At 40.4% G+C, this 22,181-nt stretch overlaps 1 protein-coding gene across 1 annotated transcript in view; it reads right to left on the reverse strand.

Annotated features, from left to right (window-relative positions):
- Positions 1–739: 739 nt before the first annotated feature.
- LOC149451455 (signal transducer and activator of transcription 5B) overlaps positions 740–22,181 on the reverse strand; it is a 333,063-nt gene continuing 311,621 nt past the window's right edge. Inside the window, exons 16-21 of the mRNA XM_089690636.1 lie at positions 20,390–20,484; positions 15,820–15,950; positions 12,733–12,897; positions 12,553–12,601; positions 10,481–10,579; positions 740–8,409 (exon numbers count right to left, since the gene is read on the reverse strand). Of these exons, the coding sequence (XP_089546762.1) occupies positions 8,280–8,409; positions 10,481–10,579; positions 12,553–12,601; positions 12,733–12,897; positions 15,820–15,950; positions 20,390–20,484 (669 nt within the window). The 3' untranslated portion in view covers positions 740–8,279. The remainder of the gene's footprint in view (positions 8,410–10,480; positions 10,580–12,552; positions 12,602–12,732; positions 12,898–15,819; positions 15,951–20,389; positions 20,485–22,181) is intronic.

Consider the following 22,181-nt stretch of genomic DNA (forward strand, 5'->3'; position numbering starts at 1 on the left):
AGAACATGTTACCACACAGGCGCTGATTAGGTTTTACAGGCTGTTCACATTGCAGAGTCAGGAGTGGATTTACTAAAGGCAAATAGACTGGGCACTTTGCAAGCACAGTTGCTCCAGAGCTTAGTAAATGAGTAAAAGCTCTGCTGACTTCCATCATCTAATCATGTGCAAGCAAAAATGCAGTTTGTTTTTATTTTCCTAGCACATGATTGGGTACTCTTTGCAAAATGAAGCTTTACATCATTTTCTAAGCTCAGCTCATTTGCAGAATGCAACTGCACTTTGCAAAGTGCACAGTCTATTTTCCTTTAGTAAATCAACCCAATGTTCACTGGGTTCATTTTATTTGCCAACATTCAGTTTGGTAAGTGAATAGTAATACTAACTGTTCTGTAACCTAGTGGGGGTATTTCTAATGTGACAATACAATATTGGAAATAACAGCAAGGGGTTGTAATGCAGTTTAAGAAAAAAAAAACAAAGTTAGGGTGATCTTTAAATTGGCCAGAAAAACATTTATGGAAACACATAGGAAGGAAATTATGAAAATTAGATTACCAGTAATTGTAGACTGCAACTAAACCCACAAAGCTGCCCACCCTGGGCTGCGCCTTGTGTAAAGAGGCAATGCACAAAGAACTCATACAGCCTACACTGCTCTATGTGAACAGTTCTAAAACACTACAAGGTGCAATAAAGGGGAAAAAAAACAAAGCAGTCAATTAAAAAAAGACAAAAATTCATAACGAAATTATTTATTTCATAATGGAAAATACAATTTATTTCCAAAATAAGTCACAGATGCACAAAACACACATTTTAATCTGCAGAATAAAAGAGTAGAGAGGGGGAAGGATAAAGACATTAAGAGCAAAGGTCAGGCAAAGAAAAAACAAGGAGAAAGCTGATATGTTTTAAACATTCAGAGCAGGAAAAATAAAACTTGAAAAATGTTAGTAAAGAAATATTAACCCAAGAAAAACTATTCCCTAGGGTACCAGCAGGAGGCACAGCTTGCATCTACCCACCAGCTAAAAAGACAACAAATAATAAAAATAAAACATGATTTCATCACTACAATACATTTTGACCAACGTACAGCTAACGAGTGGCTATGTCTGTAACCTGTATGAAATTGTTGTTTTAAATGTGCGTTTGATTTTTTGATAAGCCTTTATGTCCTGGTAAAACAGAAATACTTCTCCCCTTTGTACACAATCTTTGAACACTGGTGCAGCCATACTGAAACTGCCAACGAAGAGGAAAAACAATGTATTAGGGGATAGGTATACATTGACATGTTATTAGTGAGGAGGTATGAATTTCTGCTTCATTAAGGCACACCTAACCACATTTAACAAACAGTGGTAGCCCATAAATCTAAAAGGTCCGCTGAGATTGTTTTACTGTTCTAGTATCTTGCTTAATTTGTAAATATAGCATTTCTTGGTATCTGTCGTAACCTTAGATAAAAATCCAACATTCAAAAAACATCTTGTATCGTATACGGAGAGCTGTAAAAAGATATATATGTACATATTTATATCTATGTCCTGAGTGCTGTGTTTTTTTTTTCCTTACCATTTTTTTTTATAATGTTTTCTTTTAAAATCACTGTACAACAATAAAAACCGTGTGGAACAAAATGCACAAAGTTATGAAGGTGAGGAATCAGATAGGAATGAGACTGTGACAGCACAGAGATGAGAACTGGTTGACGTAGTCCTACCCCCCCCCCCCCCCCCAGCTAAATGGAACATTCCAGATTTCCCTGATTACTGGCCTGTGGTGGGGATGAATTGTGGCCTAGTACATTTTTGGTTTTTCCTATTCAAAAATGGTACAAGCTGGCATAATTGTATAATGATTTAAACATATATAGTGTAGTACTAACAGGTTAACGTAGGAACAAAATAGATTTGACTGGTAATCGCGTATAAGCCCTCCTGTCATAAACCTACAGCCATAATTATTATATATATACATATACACAATCACAAAAAAAAAAGGAAAACAACTACCAATGACAAAATGATGGGGTTGTGCTATTGTGTTTGGCCCAGTGAAATTATATGATATGAAGTCCAGCAGCCTTTCGGCTACAATGATGTGACGGCATCTGTTTTTGGAACAGTGCAACTTGATACACCAGCCAAGAGGGGAAAGATGTGGGGGCTTGGCAGCAGATATAACCTGGTTATACAATACATAATCATTGTATAGAAAGAAAGGCACGTATATGACAGGGTGAGGCAGTGACTGATCACAGGTTATGACTGCATCTCATAATCAATCTGCAGTAGCAATACAGGGACCTACCACAAATATGTCATTATCAAGGTCATTAAACTAAACAAAAACAACACTATTTATAAGGTCTACCCTCTTCCCCCCACAACACTGAGGGATGAATGGTTTCTCAGCACCCCGTCCTCCTGCTAATTTAACATACAAAGCTTTTAATATCCTTCCAGTAGCTGGTCATGTGAAGGCCTTGGTTCCTAAAATGACCCATGCACTAAAAATACATAATTATGTTTGAGATTAAAAAAAAACCTCACATTTCTCTAATGATCTGTGATTTTGGCTATTTCTCAAGTAGTTTTAGGCTAAAGGGCAGCATGTTTTCACTGCAGACAGGCTATGAATTCCCATCCGCAGACAGGTATCCATCAGTGTACAGGGACGGAGGAAAATGGCTGAAAAACCTGATTGTGTGGGACTGTAATTATCAGCACTGATTTTTTTTTTTTTTTACCCCATGGGACTGGCTGAGCTCACTACATGGTTGTTCCTTGTTACTATAGAGATTTCTAATGGCTTTTTCATAGTACAATGAAAGCGCATGCACATAGCTGGGCTTGGTGAGGCTTAAAGCGGAAATGTATCCACTGAAGCCAGGTTTCCATCGCTGGTCGCGTTCATTGGCTGAGTGGAGGTGACATCACTCCCGTACATGCAGCGGCATTCTGTCAGATTTGGCACTGCCAAATTTGTACAGGGAGCCATGCTTGCACAGCTTACCGTACAGGGGTGGACAGGCAGGAAAATAGCTTTAATGCAAAAGAGACCAAGCTTATCTCCTCTGCATTAAAAATCCTGCCTGTTCACCAGTTTTTAATGTGGAGCCCAAAGTTCCACTTTAAGGTTTATCAATGTGCAAAAGGAGCATTATATAGAGAACAAATGTGGTGCAGCACTAATTCCCTGATTTGCTGGCAGCAACCATAAAGATTACCAAAAAAAGGCAAAATACACATTCATTTATAGTAGACCCGTTATAATCTTCTATCAAAACTGAATAAATAGTGTCCACTGCCCTACGAAACATAACAAAATAGGTTTAACCCTTAGGCCCAAGAAAACCGGTTTGTCTATATGTTCAACATATTTGCTCATACTCTACACTTCTGGACAAAGGATGTTCCAGTTCATTAACTCCTGAGGCACAACCAAAGGGTATTTACAGTCATCTCAACTTATTAATTCCAAAGGGAGAGCCTAAAGCAACCCTAGGTGGATGACATTCGATCCATCTATGGACAGGCTGGCTTTACTGAAGTTGATCCATCAATCCACTTCAGTACAACAAGCCTGTTGAATTTTTCTGCATGCCATCACTGCCAGCGGTGAAAGGAAAGAAAATTGTACAATCTATGGCTTACCAAAGACTGTATACACCCTGAGTTATCTGAAACAGATGGGCTGACAAGGAAGTGTACGTACCTGTTCAGCTCTGAGTGTTTCCCCCTAAACCTACATATCATAGTGCAGATCCCAAACACTTCCTAAGTAAATGCATATTTTTTCATTTAGATGTATTAATTATTATATTACCTCAGATTACTTATTAAAACCTTTGCACTTAAATTGTAGGTTATATAAAATATACATTGATCACAATTTATACAGGACTACACATAGTATGGCTTAATAGTAGCCTGCCACGGCCCACTACAATTTAGTGAATTTCTTTCTTTCAACTTGTTAAGATGGGTCTTGGGGGAGTTCAGCAGAGTAGATGTTAGAGATTTTTCTCAATGGTAACAGTTGTAGTAATTACTGATTCAGTAATGCTGATTAAATTACCTAGGCAAAACTATAGAAATCCAAAATCACTGTTTTTAGAACTGAAGATGCAAAAAAACTGCTGTTAATCTTTGAACACTATGGTTAGGTGCAAAGAGATAGCCTTACAGAGTTTCATAATCTCTTGAGAAAGAAAGATTAGCTAGGAACCTAATACATGGCATTTACATCTCCCTACTCAATACTGGTCCTTCTCCGATACTGATCATGCTTGGTCAGTACATCACCTAGTTCCTATTTACTCCAGAAAGGAGCCCTATGTGACCAGACTGAACGGCACTCACCATTACAGGGCATACACACAATGGTATAGATGCAGGAGAGGAACACACTGATTTTCCCTAACTTAAGCCATCAGAGAAGACCGAGAGAGATAACATACCCCACTGAGTGTCAGTGAGGACAGAAGACCCCCTTCCTCCTTTGTTATATTTCAGCATATTAAATGAGTGGATGATTTCCCTCGTGCTTTGCAGACATTAAGAGAATGACACTTCTAATGCATTTTATCTGTTACTTTCTGTGACAAAACAGCTGTTTTCATATTGTGTGAGCCACAAAAAGTGAAGATGGTTGTGTGTATAAGCTGATATAGTGTGAGATTTTATCACAAAAAAAAAAAAGCTAGAGTTACATAATTCTTTATCTCATGTACTACACACCATACATTTAAAGCAGCAGCCCTTTTCTGAAACACAAAAGATTTTCTGAGCAGTAAATGGGAGTTCTATCTCCCAGTGCTTAAAGTGTGCACCCCCCGCCAATCTCAAGGAACCAGTGGTTGTATAAAAATAACTGCATCATAGTAATGCTCTCTAAAGCTACAAATTCAGCTTTTACTTTAAGGAAAAACAAAGAAGCTGATGTTACCTATAGCAAAAATTCTGACCAGTTTAACCAGTTTACAGCAATTTAAATTTCTAGGCTAGATCCAACTAAGTTTAAACCAGCTCCCACCCAACTTCTATTTTAACTACCCTGTATAAATATGATGCTTATTTTCTGTGGGTGCTCTGGGCACGTGATCGGCTCCCAGTGGGCAAGCTTCAGGGCAGAGGATGGACAGCTGACAAAGGATGCACCATAGTAAGCCTATGGGTGACATCATTACCTGCCCAGGCATTCCATGCATTGTCGGCGCTCTCTCCCATCTCCTGATGTTGGCTGCTGGGGATCACATGATTGGATTGGAACACCTCAAGAATAGGTAAGGAGGGAGTGGTTTTAAGATTAGTTAGGTCTAGCCTGGAACTCCACTTTAAGGAGTCAAGATAACAACCTGGTGGCAACCTGCCATAGCCAGGCTGCCACTGCCCAACTTATGAATGTGCTGTTGGTTCCAAAGCATTATTATACACAGTGGCAAACCAGCCCTGGAAGTTGCACCACTTTCTGGATTTGGGCCATGTTCTAGGTGGAAACCCTTGCTGGAAAAAAAAAAAAGAAATCTGCACCTGGATGAAGCAACCCAATTGGAGGTTCCAGGACAGGTCTTTTAGTGTTGGTTGAACACTATCCTGCTTTCCATCTAATGAGGGAGCATCAGCCCAGGGCAAATATTTTTCATATATATATATATATATATATATATATATACACACACACATACATACATATACAATGCTCAAAAAACTTAAAGGAACACTGTTTAATCAGAGTATAGCATCAAGTCAATGACACTCCTGGAATATTGATCTGGTCAGTTAAGTAGCAGAGGGGGTTGTTAATCAGTTTCAGCTGTAAATGGTTTTACAAGTGGGGGGCACTGACATTTTTTCCCCTACTCATCTTTTCTGACTGTTTTTCACTAATTTTGCATTTAGCTAGGACCCTACAGAGGTTGCACAGGCAGTCCAACTCCTCTAGGATGGTACATCAATACGTGCCATTACCAGAAGATTTGCCGTGTCTCCCAGCACAGTCTCAAGAGCATGGAGGAGACAGGCAGTTACACTAGGAGAGCTGGACAGGGCCATAGAAGGTCCTTAACCCATTAACAGGACCAGAATCTGCTCCTTTGTACAAGGAGGAACAGGGTGAACACTGCCAGAGCCCTACAAAATGACCTCCAGCAGGTCACTGGTGTGAATGTCTCTGACCAAACAATCAGAATCAGACTTCAGGAGGGTGAAGTGAGGGCCCGACATCCTCTTGTGGGCCCTGTGCTCACTGCCAGACACCATAGAGCTCAATTGGCATTTGCCATTGAACACCAGAATTGGCAGGTCCACCACTGGCACCCTGTGATTTTCACAGATGAGAGCAGGTTCACCCCGAGCACATGTGACAGACGTGAAAGGGTCTGGAGAAGCTGTGGAGAACATTATGCTGCTTGTAACATCATTCAGCATGACTGTTTTGGTGGCAGGTCAGTGATGGTCTGGGAAGGCATATCCATGGAGGGACGCACAGACCTCTACAGGCTAGACAATGGCACCCTGACTGCCATTAGGTATTGGGATGAAATCCTTGGCTCCATTGTCAGACCCTATGCTGGTGCAGTGGGTCCTGGGTTCCTCCTGCTGCACAACAATGCCTGGCCTCATGTGGCAAGAGTATGCAGGCAATTCCTGGAGAATGAAGGAATTGATACCTCTGAATGGCCCTCACGCTCGCCTGGCCTAAATCCAATAGAAAATCTCTGAGATATTATGGTTCGGTCCATCTGCGCCGCCAGGTTGCACCTCAGACTGTCCAGGAGCTCAGTGATACCCTGGTCCAGATCTGGGAGGAAATACTCCAGGACACCATCCGTCGTCTCATTGGGAGCATGCCCCGACATTGTCAGGCATGCATACAAGCACGTGGGGGCCATACAAACTACTGAGTACCATTCTGAGTTGCTGCAATGAAATTTCAGCAAAATGGACTAGCCTGCTGCATAATTTTTTCACTTTGATTTTCGGGGTGTCTTTGAATTCAGTCCTCTGTAGGTTGATCATCTTCATTTCCATCAAACAATGGGGCATCCTTACGGTCCTAACCCATTACCCTGTCCATATCAGTATAGATATCCAGCATGAGATTTTTCCCCATTGAGATCTGATGTGTTTTCAAAGTGTTCCTTTAATCTTTTGGAGGTGTGTGTATATACACCTGCCTACTAACTTCAGTTCCTGTACTTGTCCCCTGCACTCACCTGGGTATTAAAATAAAATGGAGGAGGTCTAACATAGCCCTGCTGTAACTTAACATCAATGACACACAATGCAATATTTCAAATGTGCTGAAGAGGACAGCTCCTCTATGACTGCTCACGGCTGTTGCCACTTGTATTACACTTCAGTTATTTATGTCACCGTCAGAATTTGGGTTACCGAACAGTCACACATCTGCCCCACTAACTGAGATTTTCCTAGATGCTAAACTTCAATTGGCAGGAAACCAAAGATTCTCAGACTAGGTAAGCAAGCTTTTTTTTACATTTGTATTTTGACATATATATATATATATATATATATATATATATATAATTGTATATGTTGATATTTAATACTAAATAATTTGTTAACTTTGCAGAAGCCTATATAGGATTTATTTATATTATCTCTCTTTTTATCTTTCTACCCTTTTCAAGCCGAGGCTCAGATGCAGAGAATAATCTATATATAATCACAAAGTAAACATGAATGACATTTAGCTTAAACTTTTGTCAAGGCACATAGGCCTCATTCTCACCTTCTGCCAAGGGGCTCTATGAGTGGCCAAAAAGCTGCTGGTATTTCTACCTATAAAGTGATGCAGCGTAATGTGAGACAAACATTTGGCTAAATTGTGTGTATTCATCATTCAGAACAATACGCTTTTTTGGCCGAGGTCTGGGGGTGCACATTAGGTATCAGAAATGTTTGATGAACACCCCCTTATAACACCTGTGTATATGGGGCCTTACAAAGATTGTGGCACCTTCAGCCTAATTCTTTGCAATATTTCACAAACCTTTCAAAAAGTGAGTTACACTGACACTAGGACTAAATCCCCCAAAGAAAATTAGCTTGAACAGGGAACAAGGAAGGAGAAAGCAAGTAAAGATACTTTTTTTCTGACAAAAGGTACCATAGAAACAAAGAAAATAAAAAAAATAAAAACTACTTGTTATCACCATGCACAAAATACCAAAATTAATTTTTGTGTGAAAACAATTCACATTTTGATTACTGGAGGCAGTGCAGAGTTGGGGGAAAAGGGAGTCAGGACTGAGCATGGGGTATCCACTGGCTGTTATCTAGGGGTCGCCGTAAGAGCTCTTCAACATGTCGGGCCACATCCATGCTGTCATCTAGGTCAAACTCACCATCTGGGTCAAGAACAGAGTCAGGGCTGCAAGAAAAAAAAAGAAAATCAGAGCAATTCTGGTTTGCTGGAATTAAGTAGGAGTTGCAGCACAAATCACAGTTACATAACTGCCAGTAAACCTTAGGTACCACAACACTACAAGGGAGAAGGATTCATGACTTCTGCTTGCTCACTCTTCTTTTCTTATTTGGATTTTGTCCGTAAAATAAGATGCAGGAAAGCTCTTTTTTGCCTCATGCCATAAAACAAATTCTTCTAGTGCTCTGCCTGGCGGGAGGGCAGAGAAGGAGAAGCCAACAGCTGAAGGGAAGCCACAGTGGATCAGTTTTGATAGCAGGATTGGTGCTGGCGAGGGGGGTATAGTAAGAATCAGTGTTGTGGGGATCTGTGTGGCAGAAAGGGGGGATTGAGAGTGGGGGGTGCATGTGGAGCGGGGGAAGCAGGAGGATAAATGTCAGATACAGAACAGGTGGGGGGGGATAACATTTTATGTCAATAGCTTGGATCAGTGGATTGTCAGCTGCTAATCAGAGCTAATCTGAACAGTTTTATTATGAGTTTATGGGCACTGAAGTGACCAAGATCTTATAGCAGAAGGAGGAAATGCCAAATCTGTCCGGCATACGGATATGACCAGCAGGAAGTGATGCTGTGTGTGCGCCATATGGACCTGGCAGTGAAAGGGTTAAAGCCCAAAGTGAATTAGTTCTGTTTAAAATAGTTATAAAGCCTAAACATTTTTTTTACCTTGATGCTTTCCTTCCATTCAGGTAAAAATGTTTAGGGACCAATATCCTTCCTCCCCCTCCACTGGCAATCAAAGCCAGGACAGAGGAGCAAGGGGTGGGGCTGATTGCAGCTGTCTGTGGCAATAGACGCAGACAGCAAGGCTCAAAAGAGAGCCCACACAAGTGTCCCCATAGAAAGCGGCTTTCTATGGGGCACTTGCTGGAGCTGGTCAGGAGAATGGGAGATCCAAGAAGACATAGTTCAGGGCTGCTCTGAGCAATTCCATTAATTATTTTTTCAATTTTAACCACTTGACCTCTGGAAGGTTTTACTGCCTTTATGACTAGGCCATTAACCACTTGACCCCCGGAAGGTTTTACCCCCTTCATGACTAGGCCATTTTTTTTTTTTGCTATTCGTCACTGCACTATTTTAACTGGCAACTGCTCATTCATGCAACATTGTATGCAAATTAAACTTGTATCATCTTTTTTCGCACAAATAGCGCTTTCTTTTGGTGCTATTTGATCACCACAGTATTTTTTTAATTTTTTTTTATTATACAATTATACATTATGAAAAAAGACCAAAATTAAAAAAAAAACAAAAACAAAAAAAAAACATAAAAAACTCCCCACTGCTTTCTACTTTGTTATAAAACATATCCAATAAAACAAAAAATCAAATTAATTAACAATTAGACTAAAATGTATTCTGCTACATGTCTTTGGTATAAAAAAAAATCTAAATACGTGTATATTGATTGGTTTGTGTGAATGTTATAGCTTCTACAAACGATGGTATTAATATATAGCATTTACGCAGCTATGACGCTACTACTAGTATACTGGTAATGGCAGTGACTTATAGTAGAACTGTGATAGTGTGGCGGGCAATCTGTCGCTAACAGACCTACACTGGGAGGTACACTAACTGACATCAATAGTGACACTAATACAGTGATCAAATATAACTGTACATTGTCACTTTACTAATGACACTGGCTGGGAAGGGGTTAACATCAAGGGGTCAGGCAGTTGTGGGCCTAACAATGTGTAATATGTGCTGCTTGATCAGACATGGAGACAGGGCACAGTCCCTGCCAGGATGATTCACACAGCTAACCTGGCACAGACCTTTCACTCCTGTCTCCCACATATGTTATACAGAACAGAACAGGCATTCATCATTTTTGTAGAACCGAAAAGTACAATCCATGTGACCCCTTTTCAACACTAATTAGATTACTGAGGGAAGCAGGGCTTGTTTTTCTAGTCCAACTGCAGACAAATACAAGTCAGTTGTAAAAGATTATATTAAATAGTCCTTACAGTAAGCAGCAAAATATTTCTTGACCGATACTCACTTCTGAGGGTATAGATTATAGTGTGATTGAGTACAAACTGCAGGGGAAGGTGCCTGGTCCATGTAGCTGTTTGCCGGGATGACATCAGAAGCAACAAACCTTATAAAAAGAAGAACAGCTGAGTCACACATGATGACAGAAATAAATGTACTGCAATTTGTTGGTGCAGATGTTTGAATGTAAACCACTGGAGCCTCAAAGGAGCACCAAGATCATCTTGAACATCAAAACTCATCAAAACAGCATCACCAACTTTAGAACCCATTCACACATCTGCAACTTGTCATGCGACTTTGAGGTCCAAAGTGGCATGACAAGTCGCACCCTATGTTTCCCAATGAGTAGCTTCCATACCTGAGCGACTTGAAAGTAGTTCCTGCAGTACTTTGGTCCGACTTTCATGCAACTTAAGGGCCATAGGCTTCAAACCCTCCAAAGTCACACCAGAATTGTATACATGTGACTTGTGTGTGGCTTTTGTAGAGCACAAACAATCACATGGTCTGCTCTTTGACCCCTGTCCCAGCCCATCCAATGTCGCACAAGTGTGAATGGAGCATCAGTGAGCTTTTGATCAAAACATACAGATGCATAAGTGTTTTAACCAATGTAACTGCTGAAACGGAACTTTACCCAAGCTACAATTATTATATTTGTAGATGTACAAATATACTGTAAATTCTGTGCCTCATTATTAATCTGTAAGTCAGCTGCCCCCCACCCCATTCACAACCCTTGCATATCACTGTTATACAGGTCTCAACCATTGTATGTATCTGACCTTGTGGTTATAATCAGTATGGCCACCAGCACGCCGTCAACTCCCTTGCTCACTTTATGCCCAGTCTATTCACGAATTTGGAGCCAGTAGGAAAGTTGGGGTTACAAACCCTGTTACGTACAGGAAGCAAAACCTGTACAATAGTTATAGCAAGACACGAGAATGGAGGACAAGATTTGCCACAAATTGGCAAATGCTTTGTAGACTTATAATAAGGCACACAATTTACAGCATATTGAACATCTCTAAAACAAAAAAAGTGTAGAATTGATAGATAGGCTCATTCACATGTGTTAGTACACCCCTGCACAGGGCCATGTTTATCCACCTAGGAGACACGGATGATCTGTGCAGCCTACATGGTAAAATCAATGGCAGGCTGAAGACAGCATGAATCTTCACTGATCTTCGCACACATCCTTGAATGTTCACAGTGACAGCTCTGAACAGGATAAACATGGCCCTATTTATGGGTGTACTGATCACTGCGCTGGTATAAATGAACCATAACACTCAAAATATAACTGAAGGCAACACTTTTTTTTTTTGTTTTGGATAGAGTGGAGAGGGTTTAGAACCCCTGTCAGGGTTTTATTGCTGTCTGTGCCCTTGTTATTCACCCTCTCTCTCTCAATTTTTACTTACACGCAAGTTTGATATCTTGGAATACAGTACAGGACACATGCTGGATATTAATAGACCCCGGGTTATAGGCTGCTACGTTCAGGTGACTGGACATTGACAAACCTTTGCTGGGCGCACCCCTATAACCCTACCCCATGTCATAATGGAGTGGGTCTGCAAAGGGGAAAGAAAATTTAGCTCACACAAAGCAATGGTTCCTGCAGAGATTATTCTATGATTTAGCATCATATTTGGGGATGGGAACCCAAGGCATAAATTGCCCATAGACTGGCACATGTCTGACATAGACCTATTAGACATGCCAGTTTACCCAAACTTCTTGTGATCTTTCCTCGTTTTTAAGATATAAAAAATAAATAAATAAAAAAACTATGTTTTTTCTCCACTGAAAAATAAATGATCCACTGTTTGGATATCCACTGAATGACCTGGAAACTTTGAGACTGGTATAAAGTATGCTGGAATCTGTACCATCGCTTGCAATTACAGTCACTTTTAATTTGAGATCATATTCAATGGCAGAGATCTGCTAAGTGATACATTTGCTGCTCTTGTGTTAGGGATAAAATATAATCTAGCTTTTCAACTGACCAGTGATGATCATTAATATGGCATGAACGTAAATATGTCAGGAAAAGAGACTTACTCTGGAACCACTTGCTTAATAGCTGGCTTCACATAGCCATCTCCTTTAGCTGCAAGAAAGAAGTAAAAAAAAAAAGTACATAAATTATAGGGTAATTAGGTATCTCATTATTTCCTTCTGTGATTGTACATGAAAAATACTTGGAAAAGACAGATAAATGGTATATGGAAAGTTTCTTACAGGGATTGCAGAGAACTGGGGTGTAATACTTTGAGAACACTTCATCTTTGGGACGGTCAGGATACACATAGATGAGATAATTGAGGTCACCCAGTCGGTCCGCCAGCGAACGTACTGAGAAGTCTCGGCTTGTAAAAGGCATCAGATTCCATAAGGCTCTGTCCGCTAGGGATACATACACAGAATGTGGAGTACGTATATAAAATCAGAATACTTTAATAGCAGATTCAGCATGAACAGCACAATGTACATAGCCCAGAAAATATGACAGCTGACGTATAACATCTAAACAGTACAAGTTTCATTCTTCCAAAAATGAAAACCCAGCTGCAAATAATACCAGGTGTTATTCTTCAAAGTATTCTTTGTACAGGAAACTTGCTTCTTCTAATTCCTGTTCCAAGACAAGCCTTACCTACTATTCTGGCTCAGAGAGTGGAAGAAGCATTGACCTGCACACAGAACGAGTGACAAGGTATACAGTGTTCAAGGGAAAGCTGCCTCTGATAAGCATTGGTATGTAGACACCCACAAGCACAAAGTACATAGAAAACTTACACTACAAGTTTACATCCATCAGCTATTTTTTGTCACGCCTATTTATTACCACAGGAATATCCCCATTCCATAGGCATTAGTTCTACTAGGGCTATATACTGTTTTTAGATTTCACATAAGCTTACCAACTGACTTGAAGGTTGGGCAGCATCTAGACATGCTCAGGCACCAGATGCCCTAAGAACAATTGTCTGTAAGGGACATACTTGTAACACAGATACTATTAGGACTAAGCCCCAGTTCACACTGATGCACAGGAATCATGTTTTCAAATCTGCTGTGGGTGTCAATGGAAAGTTAACAACACGCCAAAAAGCAGGTCGCAAATGGAGTGTTTGCCTGAAACGGATCACATGGATACAAACACCCATGCAATCCAGTTGCAGTGTGAATGAAAAAAAAGCTGCCTGCATGTTTTTGATGCTGATGCAGTGCAATCTGAGCCATCCAAATGAATGAGCTCAATTTGCACCACACGGAATCGCATGTGATTTGCACAGGAATATTGTGTGAGTCACACATAGTTCACAGTGTGAACCAGGGCTAAGATATCACTTTTAGACAACTTCTTCAGAAAAGGAAGTGTCTAATAGCAGTACAAATTACATATACAGTGAAGGAAATAAGTATTTGATCCCCTGCTGATTTTGAATGTTTGCCCACTCACAAAGAAATGATCAGTCTAAAAATTGAATGGTAGGTGTATTGTAACAGATAGAAAAGCAACAAAAAATTCAAAAGAAATGCATGTCTAACAAATTACAATACACCTACCATTCAATTTTTAGACTGATCATTTCTTTGTGAGTGGGCAAACATTCAAAATCAGCAGGGGCTCAAATACTTATTTCCTTCACTGTAAAGTGGAAGTAAGACAGTAAAGCCTCTGTTCAACAATGATATACTTCAACCTGACTCTAGGTAAATGTATCTATACTACCGAGAAATGTATCTATACTACCTAGACTCTGAGGCCCTTTCTAAGACTGAAACATTCTGACACAAAAGTAAATGAGCACACAGGATGGTGCAAACGCTTAGTGCATTACTGTAGGTTTGTTTTATAAAAACATATGGAAAAATGGATACTCCCAAAGGTGAAATATGTACAGGTGTTGTATGACACCAAATCACAATCCAGTGCAGGAATTGTGTGGCCAAACACACTGTAACACTGTACTGGCAAGTTGACGTGGTTCGGGGGATGGGCTTCCCACTGACACCAATGATGGGGCACTATTCCTCCCACTGACACCAACGATGGGGCACTATTCCTCCCACTGATACAAACAATGGGGCACTATTCCTCCCACTGATACCAATGCTGGGGCACTATTCCTCGCACTGACACCAATGATGGGGCACTATTCCTCCCACTGACACCAATGATGGGGCAATATTCCTCCCACGGATACCATTGATGGGGCACTTATCCTCCCACTGATACCATTGATGGGGCACTGTTCTTCCCACTGATACCATTGATTGGGCACGATTCCTCGCACTGACACCAATGATGGGGCACTATTCCTCCCACTGATGCCAATGATGGGGCACTATTCCTCCCACTGATACCATTGATGGGGCACTATTTCCCCCCACTGACACCAACAATAGTACACTATTCCTCAAACTGACACCAATGATGGGGCACTATTCCTCCCACCAACACAAATGGGCATTATGCCTCCCGCTGAAACCAACAATTGGGCACTATTACTCCCACTTACACCAATGAAGGGACGCTATTCCTCCCACTAATACCAAAGATGTGTTGTGTATGCCCACTGATGCCGGGACAATTTCTACTCCCAATGGCCACAGTCCGGCCACCGATAGTCTGATGAACCATAAACAGTCCCTATGTTTAGAAGGTTTGGAGACCCCTGTTTTGATGCATAAGCTTTAAAAACCCTGCATTGCCTTACAATAAATTGCCCACCGAGGAACACAAATAAATGTGACAAAATACATGTCTTGGCAAGCAGGGCAACATCACACTGAAGGACCCAAAACGCTCCTGTTATTTGACAAAGAACTTTGAGTAAAGTACAATCAATAAAGAAAACCCATCTCCATGCATCTCCCCTGCTAATAAAGACAGATTAGGACAGCAGATGAGTTTGGAACTTTTTAAATGTGATGTTCTTAAAATATCATTAAATTATATCTAGATCCAAATGTTTAAAACTCCTCTTAGTTTTTTTTGTCAGCTGGACAGCATGCATCTGCCTAGCAAGAGCCCAGACACCAATAGCAGCCTTTGTTTTATGTTGTAGTCAAGCTGATGCGGTCCATCAAGTATACTACATAAAAATTGATGTTCTGGAGTATTTTGTGTAATAACTGCTTGGTTTACGTACCCCCCCAAAAAAAGGCGTCAATAGTTGTTTTGCAATGTGCCAGTGGAAATTAGTTGTACAGAATTACAAATCTTTTGGCAGATAAAACAGCAAACATATACATATATATATACTGTATATACATTGGCTTGGAGTTCTGTTTAGTAAAAACTCATGAGAAACTTACGTAGCTCAAACTTCCAAGCTATTGTGATGCCCCCAATTTCCGAGTCACTAAAGCGCAGCAGAAAAGTCCCATCCCTTTTATTTACCAACATGTCATGAGCCTGCTGCTTGTTAACAAAGCCTAAAATTGCCCTGTAATAAAAAAAAAAGCAAAAGTAATGACACAACATTTAGGAACAGATATGGAAATTCTTCTCCTGCCTGGAAAGAAAAAGAATATAGTAAAAAAAAGTCAGGATACAGAAAAAAAAGTCACAGCAGTGGAGTACAGCTCCACGTGTAAATACAGAGGGAATACATCTAGCAGCACAAGATACTGTAGATATTATACCTTATATAGGGGTGTTATATGCAGTCTGTATAGAATCACAGGTCACTATGCCTTAGCAAAAGAAGATTGGTGCCTTATTCCTGGATGATCTCCACCTTCTCTCCAGTCTCCCATTATAAACCACAGAACATATATTTACAAGATGCCCCACTGCCTGGCAAAACTACTGAATGTAATGCATGTGTGAACTACTGTCCTCTTCCTGGAAGCTGGCACAGATTAAACTGTACCTCCCATCACAAGGAAAATACTCAGCAATGTGCATTTCTGACCGACTGCTGGTGCTGACCAATACATACATGCCCATCTGACTATCCCTCACCATCAATTATGAAATAACTAAATTATTTTTTTTTAACCATTTGCCCTCCAGAGGATTTACCCCACTTTCTGACCAGGCCATTTTTTGCGTACAGTGCTGCGTTACTTTAACTGCCAATTGCGTGGTCATGCAACACTGCACCCAAATTAAATTTATGTCCTTTTTTCCCTACAAATAGAGCTTTCCTTTGGTGGTATTTGATCTCCTGTGCGTTTTTAATTTTTTGTACTATAAACAAAAAAAGACCAACAATTTTGAGAAAAAAAAAATATATTTTTGACTTTTTGCTATTAAACATGTGCAGTAAAAAATGTAAAAAAAAAATCAAATTTTGTCATAAATTTAGACCAAAATGAATTCTGCAACATGTCTTTGCTTAAAAAAAATGTTTACAAATGGCGGTATATATACTGGAATTTTTTTTTTTATACTAGTAATGGTGCCGATCAGCGACCTATTGCAGGACTGCAGCAGGCATTCTGACACTGTGGGAGAGGGGGGGACTGTCACTGACATCTCCAGTGAAACTAATACAGTGATCATTGCTAATAAAAAGCTCTGACACACTAATGGCACTGGGCAGGAAGGGGTTAACATACGGGGTGATCAAAGGGTTAACTGTATTCTGTGTTTTACAGTGTCAGCACATTGCTTGTTAGAAAAGCAGTGTGCAGGAGCTGACAGGGGAGAGATCTGTAAGGTTTACATATATGTTTCTTTCCCATCAGTGATACTCAGCGATTTCCGGTTGCCGGCAGGGAATCACCTGCCCGGACCCGGTGATCGACAGCTGAAGCTGCCATTGGAGGCACAGGTACAGTGCGTGCGCACGCCCCCTTCCTGGAAATGCAAAATCACGTATATATACACGTGATTTTGTGCAGCCCTGCCACCCTGTAGCAGTATTTCTGTTATAGAGCGGTCGGAAAGCGGTAAAAAAAACGCTAGTGTGCATGGATCCTAAAGATCATATAGTAATTTTGCATAGAAGATCAACGATCATTATATTTTAATTTGACACTAGTCTATTTACACTGTTGCTTTTGTTTTCCTTTTGAGCACATAGCAGAGTTGCCAACGGTCAGTAAATGTAGGGACCGTTTGTAAAAATCTGTGATTTTACAACTGTCTGTACATATCAGGGACTGATAATGTGTCATGCGCTCTGGTGACCTTTGTAAGTGTAAACCAGTCAAATTACTTGTTATGGGTATTATCAGTGTTTCCATATTGTGTTTATACTGTTTAAATATTAATTGTCTTAGTTTTTAATGTCATTTTCCAGGTTGTCAGTGAAAAAAAAAGTGCTCCGTCAGTAAATTTTCCATGTTTTGCCAGTATAAAAAATGCTGCTGGAGGTTGGCAACACTGGCACAGAGTTTGTAGATAAATATAACCGCAAGACATGCACCAAATGGCCTCAGGCTCTCCCTTAAATCAAAGAGGCTGTAAATGGTGAAAAGTAGATCAGTCATATGTGTTCAAAGAAGCACTGCAGGAAATGCAATAGTACACATTCAGTACATGGGTCTACAAAATATCTGGCAGCAACAAACGTATGGCAAGTGCACATCAGACATAGTTAAATAGTGTGCTGACACTATCCACACTATGTGAGTAGAATGGATAGGACAGTCAATAAAAGTCACAGTGCACAAGGATGATCAACACGATTAGTCTGCAGCTGTCCCTAAACAACCCAATCCTCACAAAGATCAAGAGAAATAATTGTAATAAAAAAAAAAAAAAAAAACTTAGGTTGTGCTCACAGTGACTCAAATGGTAATTCTGCTGCATTAAATCAATGGTGTGTCCTCTATAAATAAATAAGACTGCGACATAATGATTAAATGACTTGCATTAGCAATCCAAGTAAAGCGTTAATTATACTATACATAATAGTGCATTATTAAACTCAATATCAGCAATTACGGGGGCTTATGAGGCAGCAATCATATCCATACAACTCAAGGGAACCGCTTTATCTGCCAGACAATTCACATCAAAGACACTGCAATTGTAAGCAGTAAACAGTGCATAAGTGAAATCAATAATATAGCTCAAAAGGCAACAATCATATCTAAGCATCACAAGGCAATCACTATCTATAAGGCAAATAACATCAACAGTAGTGCACAGATCAGTGGAGCTTGGGAATGGGGAAAATGAGAGTGTGCACTACCAGCCAGGTCTTGGCTATAGATAAGCCAACTGACAGCGCTGCTATTAAGGAATTTTCCTACCTTGTGACCACCACTGGTCTCAGATCCAAAGCGTTTCAATCAGGAACAGGTGGTTCCTTAACAAAGATGGGCATTCCCAATTGAAAATCTCTGATCTATGCCGTATAATTGATATGATTTACATGGTAGATAGAGCAGAAGCTGTAGTGGAGTGCAAGCCATGGCTTGCTTTGGAGAGGTGAAAAAAAGTGCCCTGCCATCATCAAGGACAAGATGCCTCATTGGATACATCATGGAGTACACCATCACTGTGCAGTGTGTGTTCACTTCAATGAATGATCCTCTTTGCTTTTTAGTTCCAGACCGAAGTCCACAAATAGCCACATATTTGATATTTTTATTTTTTTTTCTATAGGACCCTTTTCCCTGGCCTTTTTCAAAATTGGAGGCTTAGCTGGGACCCTGTGGCCTGTTCCACAACAAAGGCAGCTATACTGCATTATTGTGTGCCCCCCAAAGCTCGAACACACACACCTGACAGGGATACAGAGTATCATAAACTCAGAACTTGCTCTGCAGGATGGAACCTTCTGGTGGGTTTAGCTGGAGACTCTTCAGCTGCAGCCACTCATTATGGTGGTTGGTCATGCCCTCCCATAAAGTGTAAGAACATATATGGGTAACCGCCTCCAGCAGCCACTGTACAGCAGAACTCAAACTAGAAGAGGAAACAGCAGCACAAGAAGCCAATCGGTTGTGCTGCAGTCCTCATGTGCTAACAAGGAACACATTGGTAGGAGGAGACAGCAGAGTGACAGAGAGATGAACACATCAGTATACTGCTTCACCTTTCTCTGTCCAGTCATAGGGTCACAGGACTAGACTTGTGTGTGTTACAGCATAAAAAAACAGGTCTCTGGCCCTGCCAGGCAAAGCTGTGTAAATCTGGGAGCTGGATGCACTGAAATATAAATCCTTTGACAGAGTAATGAAATCGAATATATGTAGCACATCTGTGTGTTTAGCTGTTTGCCTGGAGTTCAGCTTTAACTGAAATATTCTTGAACACAGGGCAGACAAAATGAAGGTGGCAAGAACAGGTCAGCTACTACAAGCCTGGCTTAAGTTAGTGGAAACATCAAAAGGAGCAATCTTAAGTGCATGTGCATTATATTACAACTCCACCCACAAGTTTTTTTTTCTAGTTTTGGATGTAGTAGAAAAGACTTAGAACCTCTGTCCAGTTCTACTACTGTCTATGTTCCTGTTGGGGAGACCTAACTTCTCTGTCCTGGGGACCATTGTCACTGGAAGAGAAATTGAAAGGTATGTCTTTTTAAACAGTTGTCACGAGAACAGAGGTCATATCTTCCAGTAGGGACACCTATTGTGGTGACAATTGCTAGAGGTGGGATTTACACTTTCTTATTGGTTTGTGCCTGCTGACCAAAGTGCAGGGCAATCTCTCTGGACACAGACAGCAATAGATTCTGACAGAAGTTCTTTATCTTCTCACTCTATCCCAAAAAAAAAAAAGAAGTTTTGGCTGGTGTTACACTTTAAGTTAAAACAACAAGCTTTCACTTTTCCAAGGTCAGATTCCTAAAAGGTGAGAGCTGACAGCTGTATTTACTACTTTTCATTATCAAATAAGCCTGAATAAGCCCAAAAGAAAGGTGAGGAAAGTAATGTACTGGAGAGGGGTCTGGAAATAGTTTGTCAAGGCTGTGCATACCCATCATTCCAATGAGGCTTGAGGTGCTTCTTCAAAACTTCCATCACTCCATCAAACCATTGCCAGAATGTGTAATTCCAGCCAGGCAGGTTCTCCTGGGTAAACAGAAAACAAAGCATTAACACACAAAGCACTATCAGGGCTAGCTTAACAAAAAAAATGAAAAGGTGAACTCACTACATCCTCCACACACCCCTGGTCCTGCTGGTGTAGCAGTCTGGGCATCTGAAAAATGCACAGCCCTGAGATTGTGTAGCAGCATAATGTGCGCAGTGGTGAACAGGAAATGGTCAGCCATTCCAGCATCACAGAAGAAAGAAAGGTGCAGAAAAGCGCAGCTTTCAATGCCTGAACCAATACATCAGCTAATGTGGACAGTGAAAGATAGTCATCCAAGTGTGTGGAAGGGTGTTCCCAGTTAGTTCACTTTTCCATGTTTTGTGATAAGGTGAACTAATCCTTTAAAGTGGACCTACTGTATAGTGTCCAAAACCAATCTACTAACCCATATTGGCTGGTAAAGTGTATGCCAATACCTTTTTGACGAGATCTGACAAACCTCAAATGGAGGGTGTCATGACAGTTTTAGATTGGAGAAGATATTCCTATGCCTCCTGTGAATTTGGGCCAGCCTTCATCTGCTAATTTAAAGTTCACCACATTTGAAAGAATAAAAAGTCTCGTCCACATACCACCTGATTAGATATACAGCATGTACAATGTAGGAACACATTGGGGTTGATTTACTAAAACTGGCGCACACAGAATCTAGTGCAGCTGTACATGGTAGCTAATCCACACCTAACTTCAGATTGTTCAGTTCAGCTTTGGCAATAAAACCTGGAAGCTGATTGGTTATTATGCACAGCTGCACCGGTTTTAGTACTGTAAATCTCCCCCATTACATATAACAGGTTGGGAACTACAACAATGCAGCCTATAAAACCATCAGAATCTCCTAGTATACCCATGTCATTTCCATATGAATAATCTGACATATCCTATCTGATGTGTTCCTTTAACCATTCAGTCCAACAAAGTACCCCTTTTATTGTGTACAAGTGACAGGGACACTTAGGGAACAAACCTGTGAACTTAAGAGTTGGCTTACACAGAAAGGTTTGATTATCATTTGCAGATACTCTTTACAGAAATGTATATAGTCCAGAACTGAAGAGATTTCTGAAATACTGGACCTCTAAATACTGTAAGTGATATTTTTCTATACAGACAGCTGATTTCCTGTTCAGTGGAATTGCCCATCACGGTAAACCTTTCCTTTTGCACCAGCTCACAATGTACATGAACATTTTACACTATGCTGCAACATTTGGCAGCATCTCAAGGTCTATGTCAGTATGGCAGCTTTTAACTATAACAAACATAATAATGTTGATTCATCATAATAAGATTCACCTTATTGTGCAGCTGAAGGCAGAACTGATATGTATCATCAGCCATTCAATAAACAGAACTTGATACTTTTTTTGAATGGATGATAACACATATCATCAGCAGGTTCTGCACTCACCTGCACAATGAGATGAATCAACAATGTTTCTCATTCTACTCTAGGAGACCTGGATGCAGAGCAGGCAGGGGTGCAATTCTCACATACCCCCACCCGCAGGTTTGGTTATGTCTTTGAAGTCCCCCAAGGCTCATGAAAGGCCAATGTAAAAAAAAAACAATGTATACAGTAAACCTATAGCAAAGTACAGTATTTGCAAGGATTTCAACAAGCATTAAGCAGCTTTTTGAGGTCTTCATATAAACTTCAGATCAAATAACA

This window comes from Staurois parvus, unplaced genomic scaffold, assembly GCF_062004578.1.
Source record: "Staurois parvus isolate SC_StPar_1 unplaced genomic scaffold, SC_StPar_1.0 ptg000538l, whole genome shotgun sequence".
NCBI classification, from domain to species: Eukaryota; Metazoa; Chordata; class Amphibia; order Anura; family Ranidae; genus Staurois; species Staurois parvus.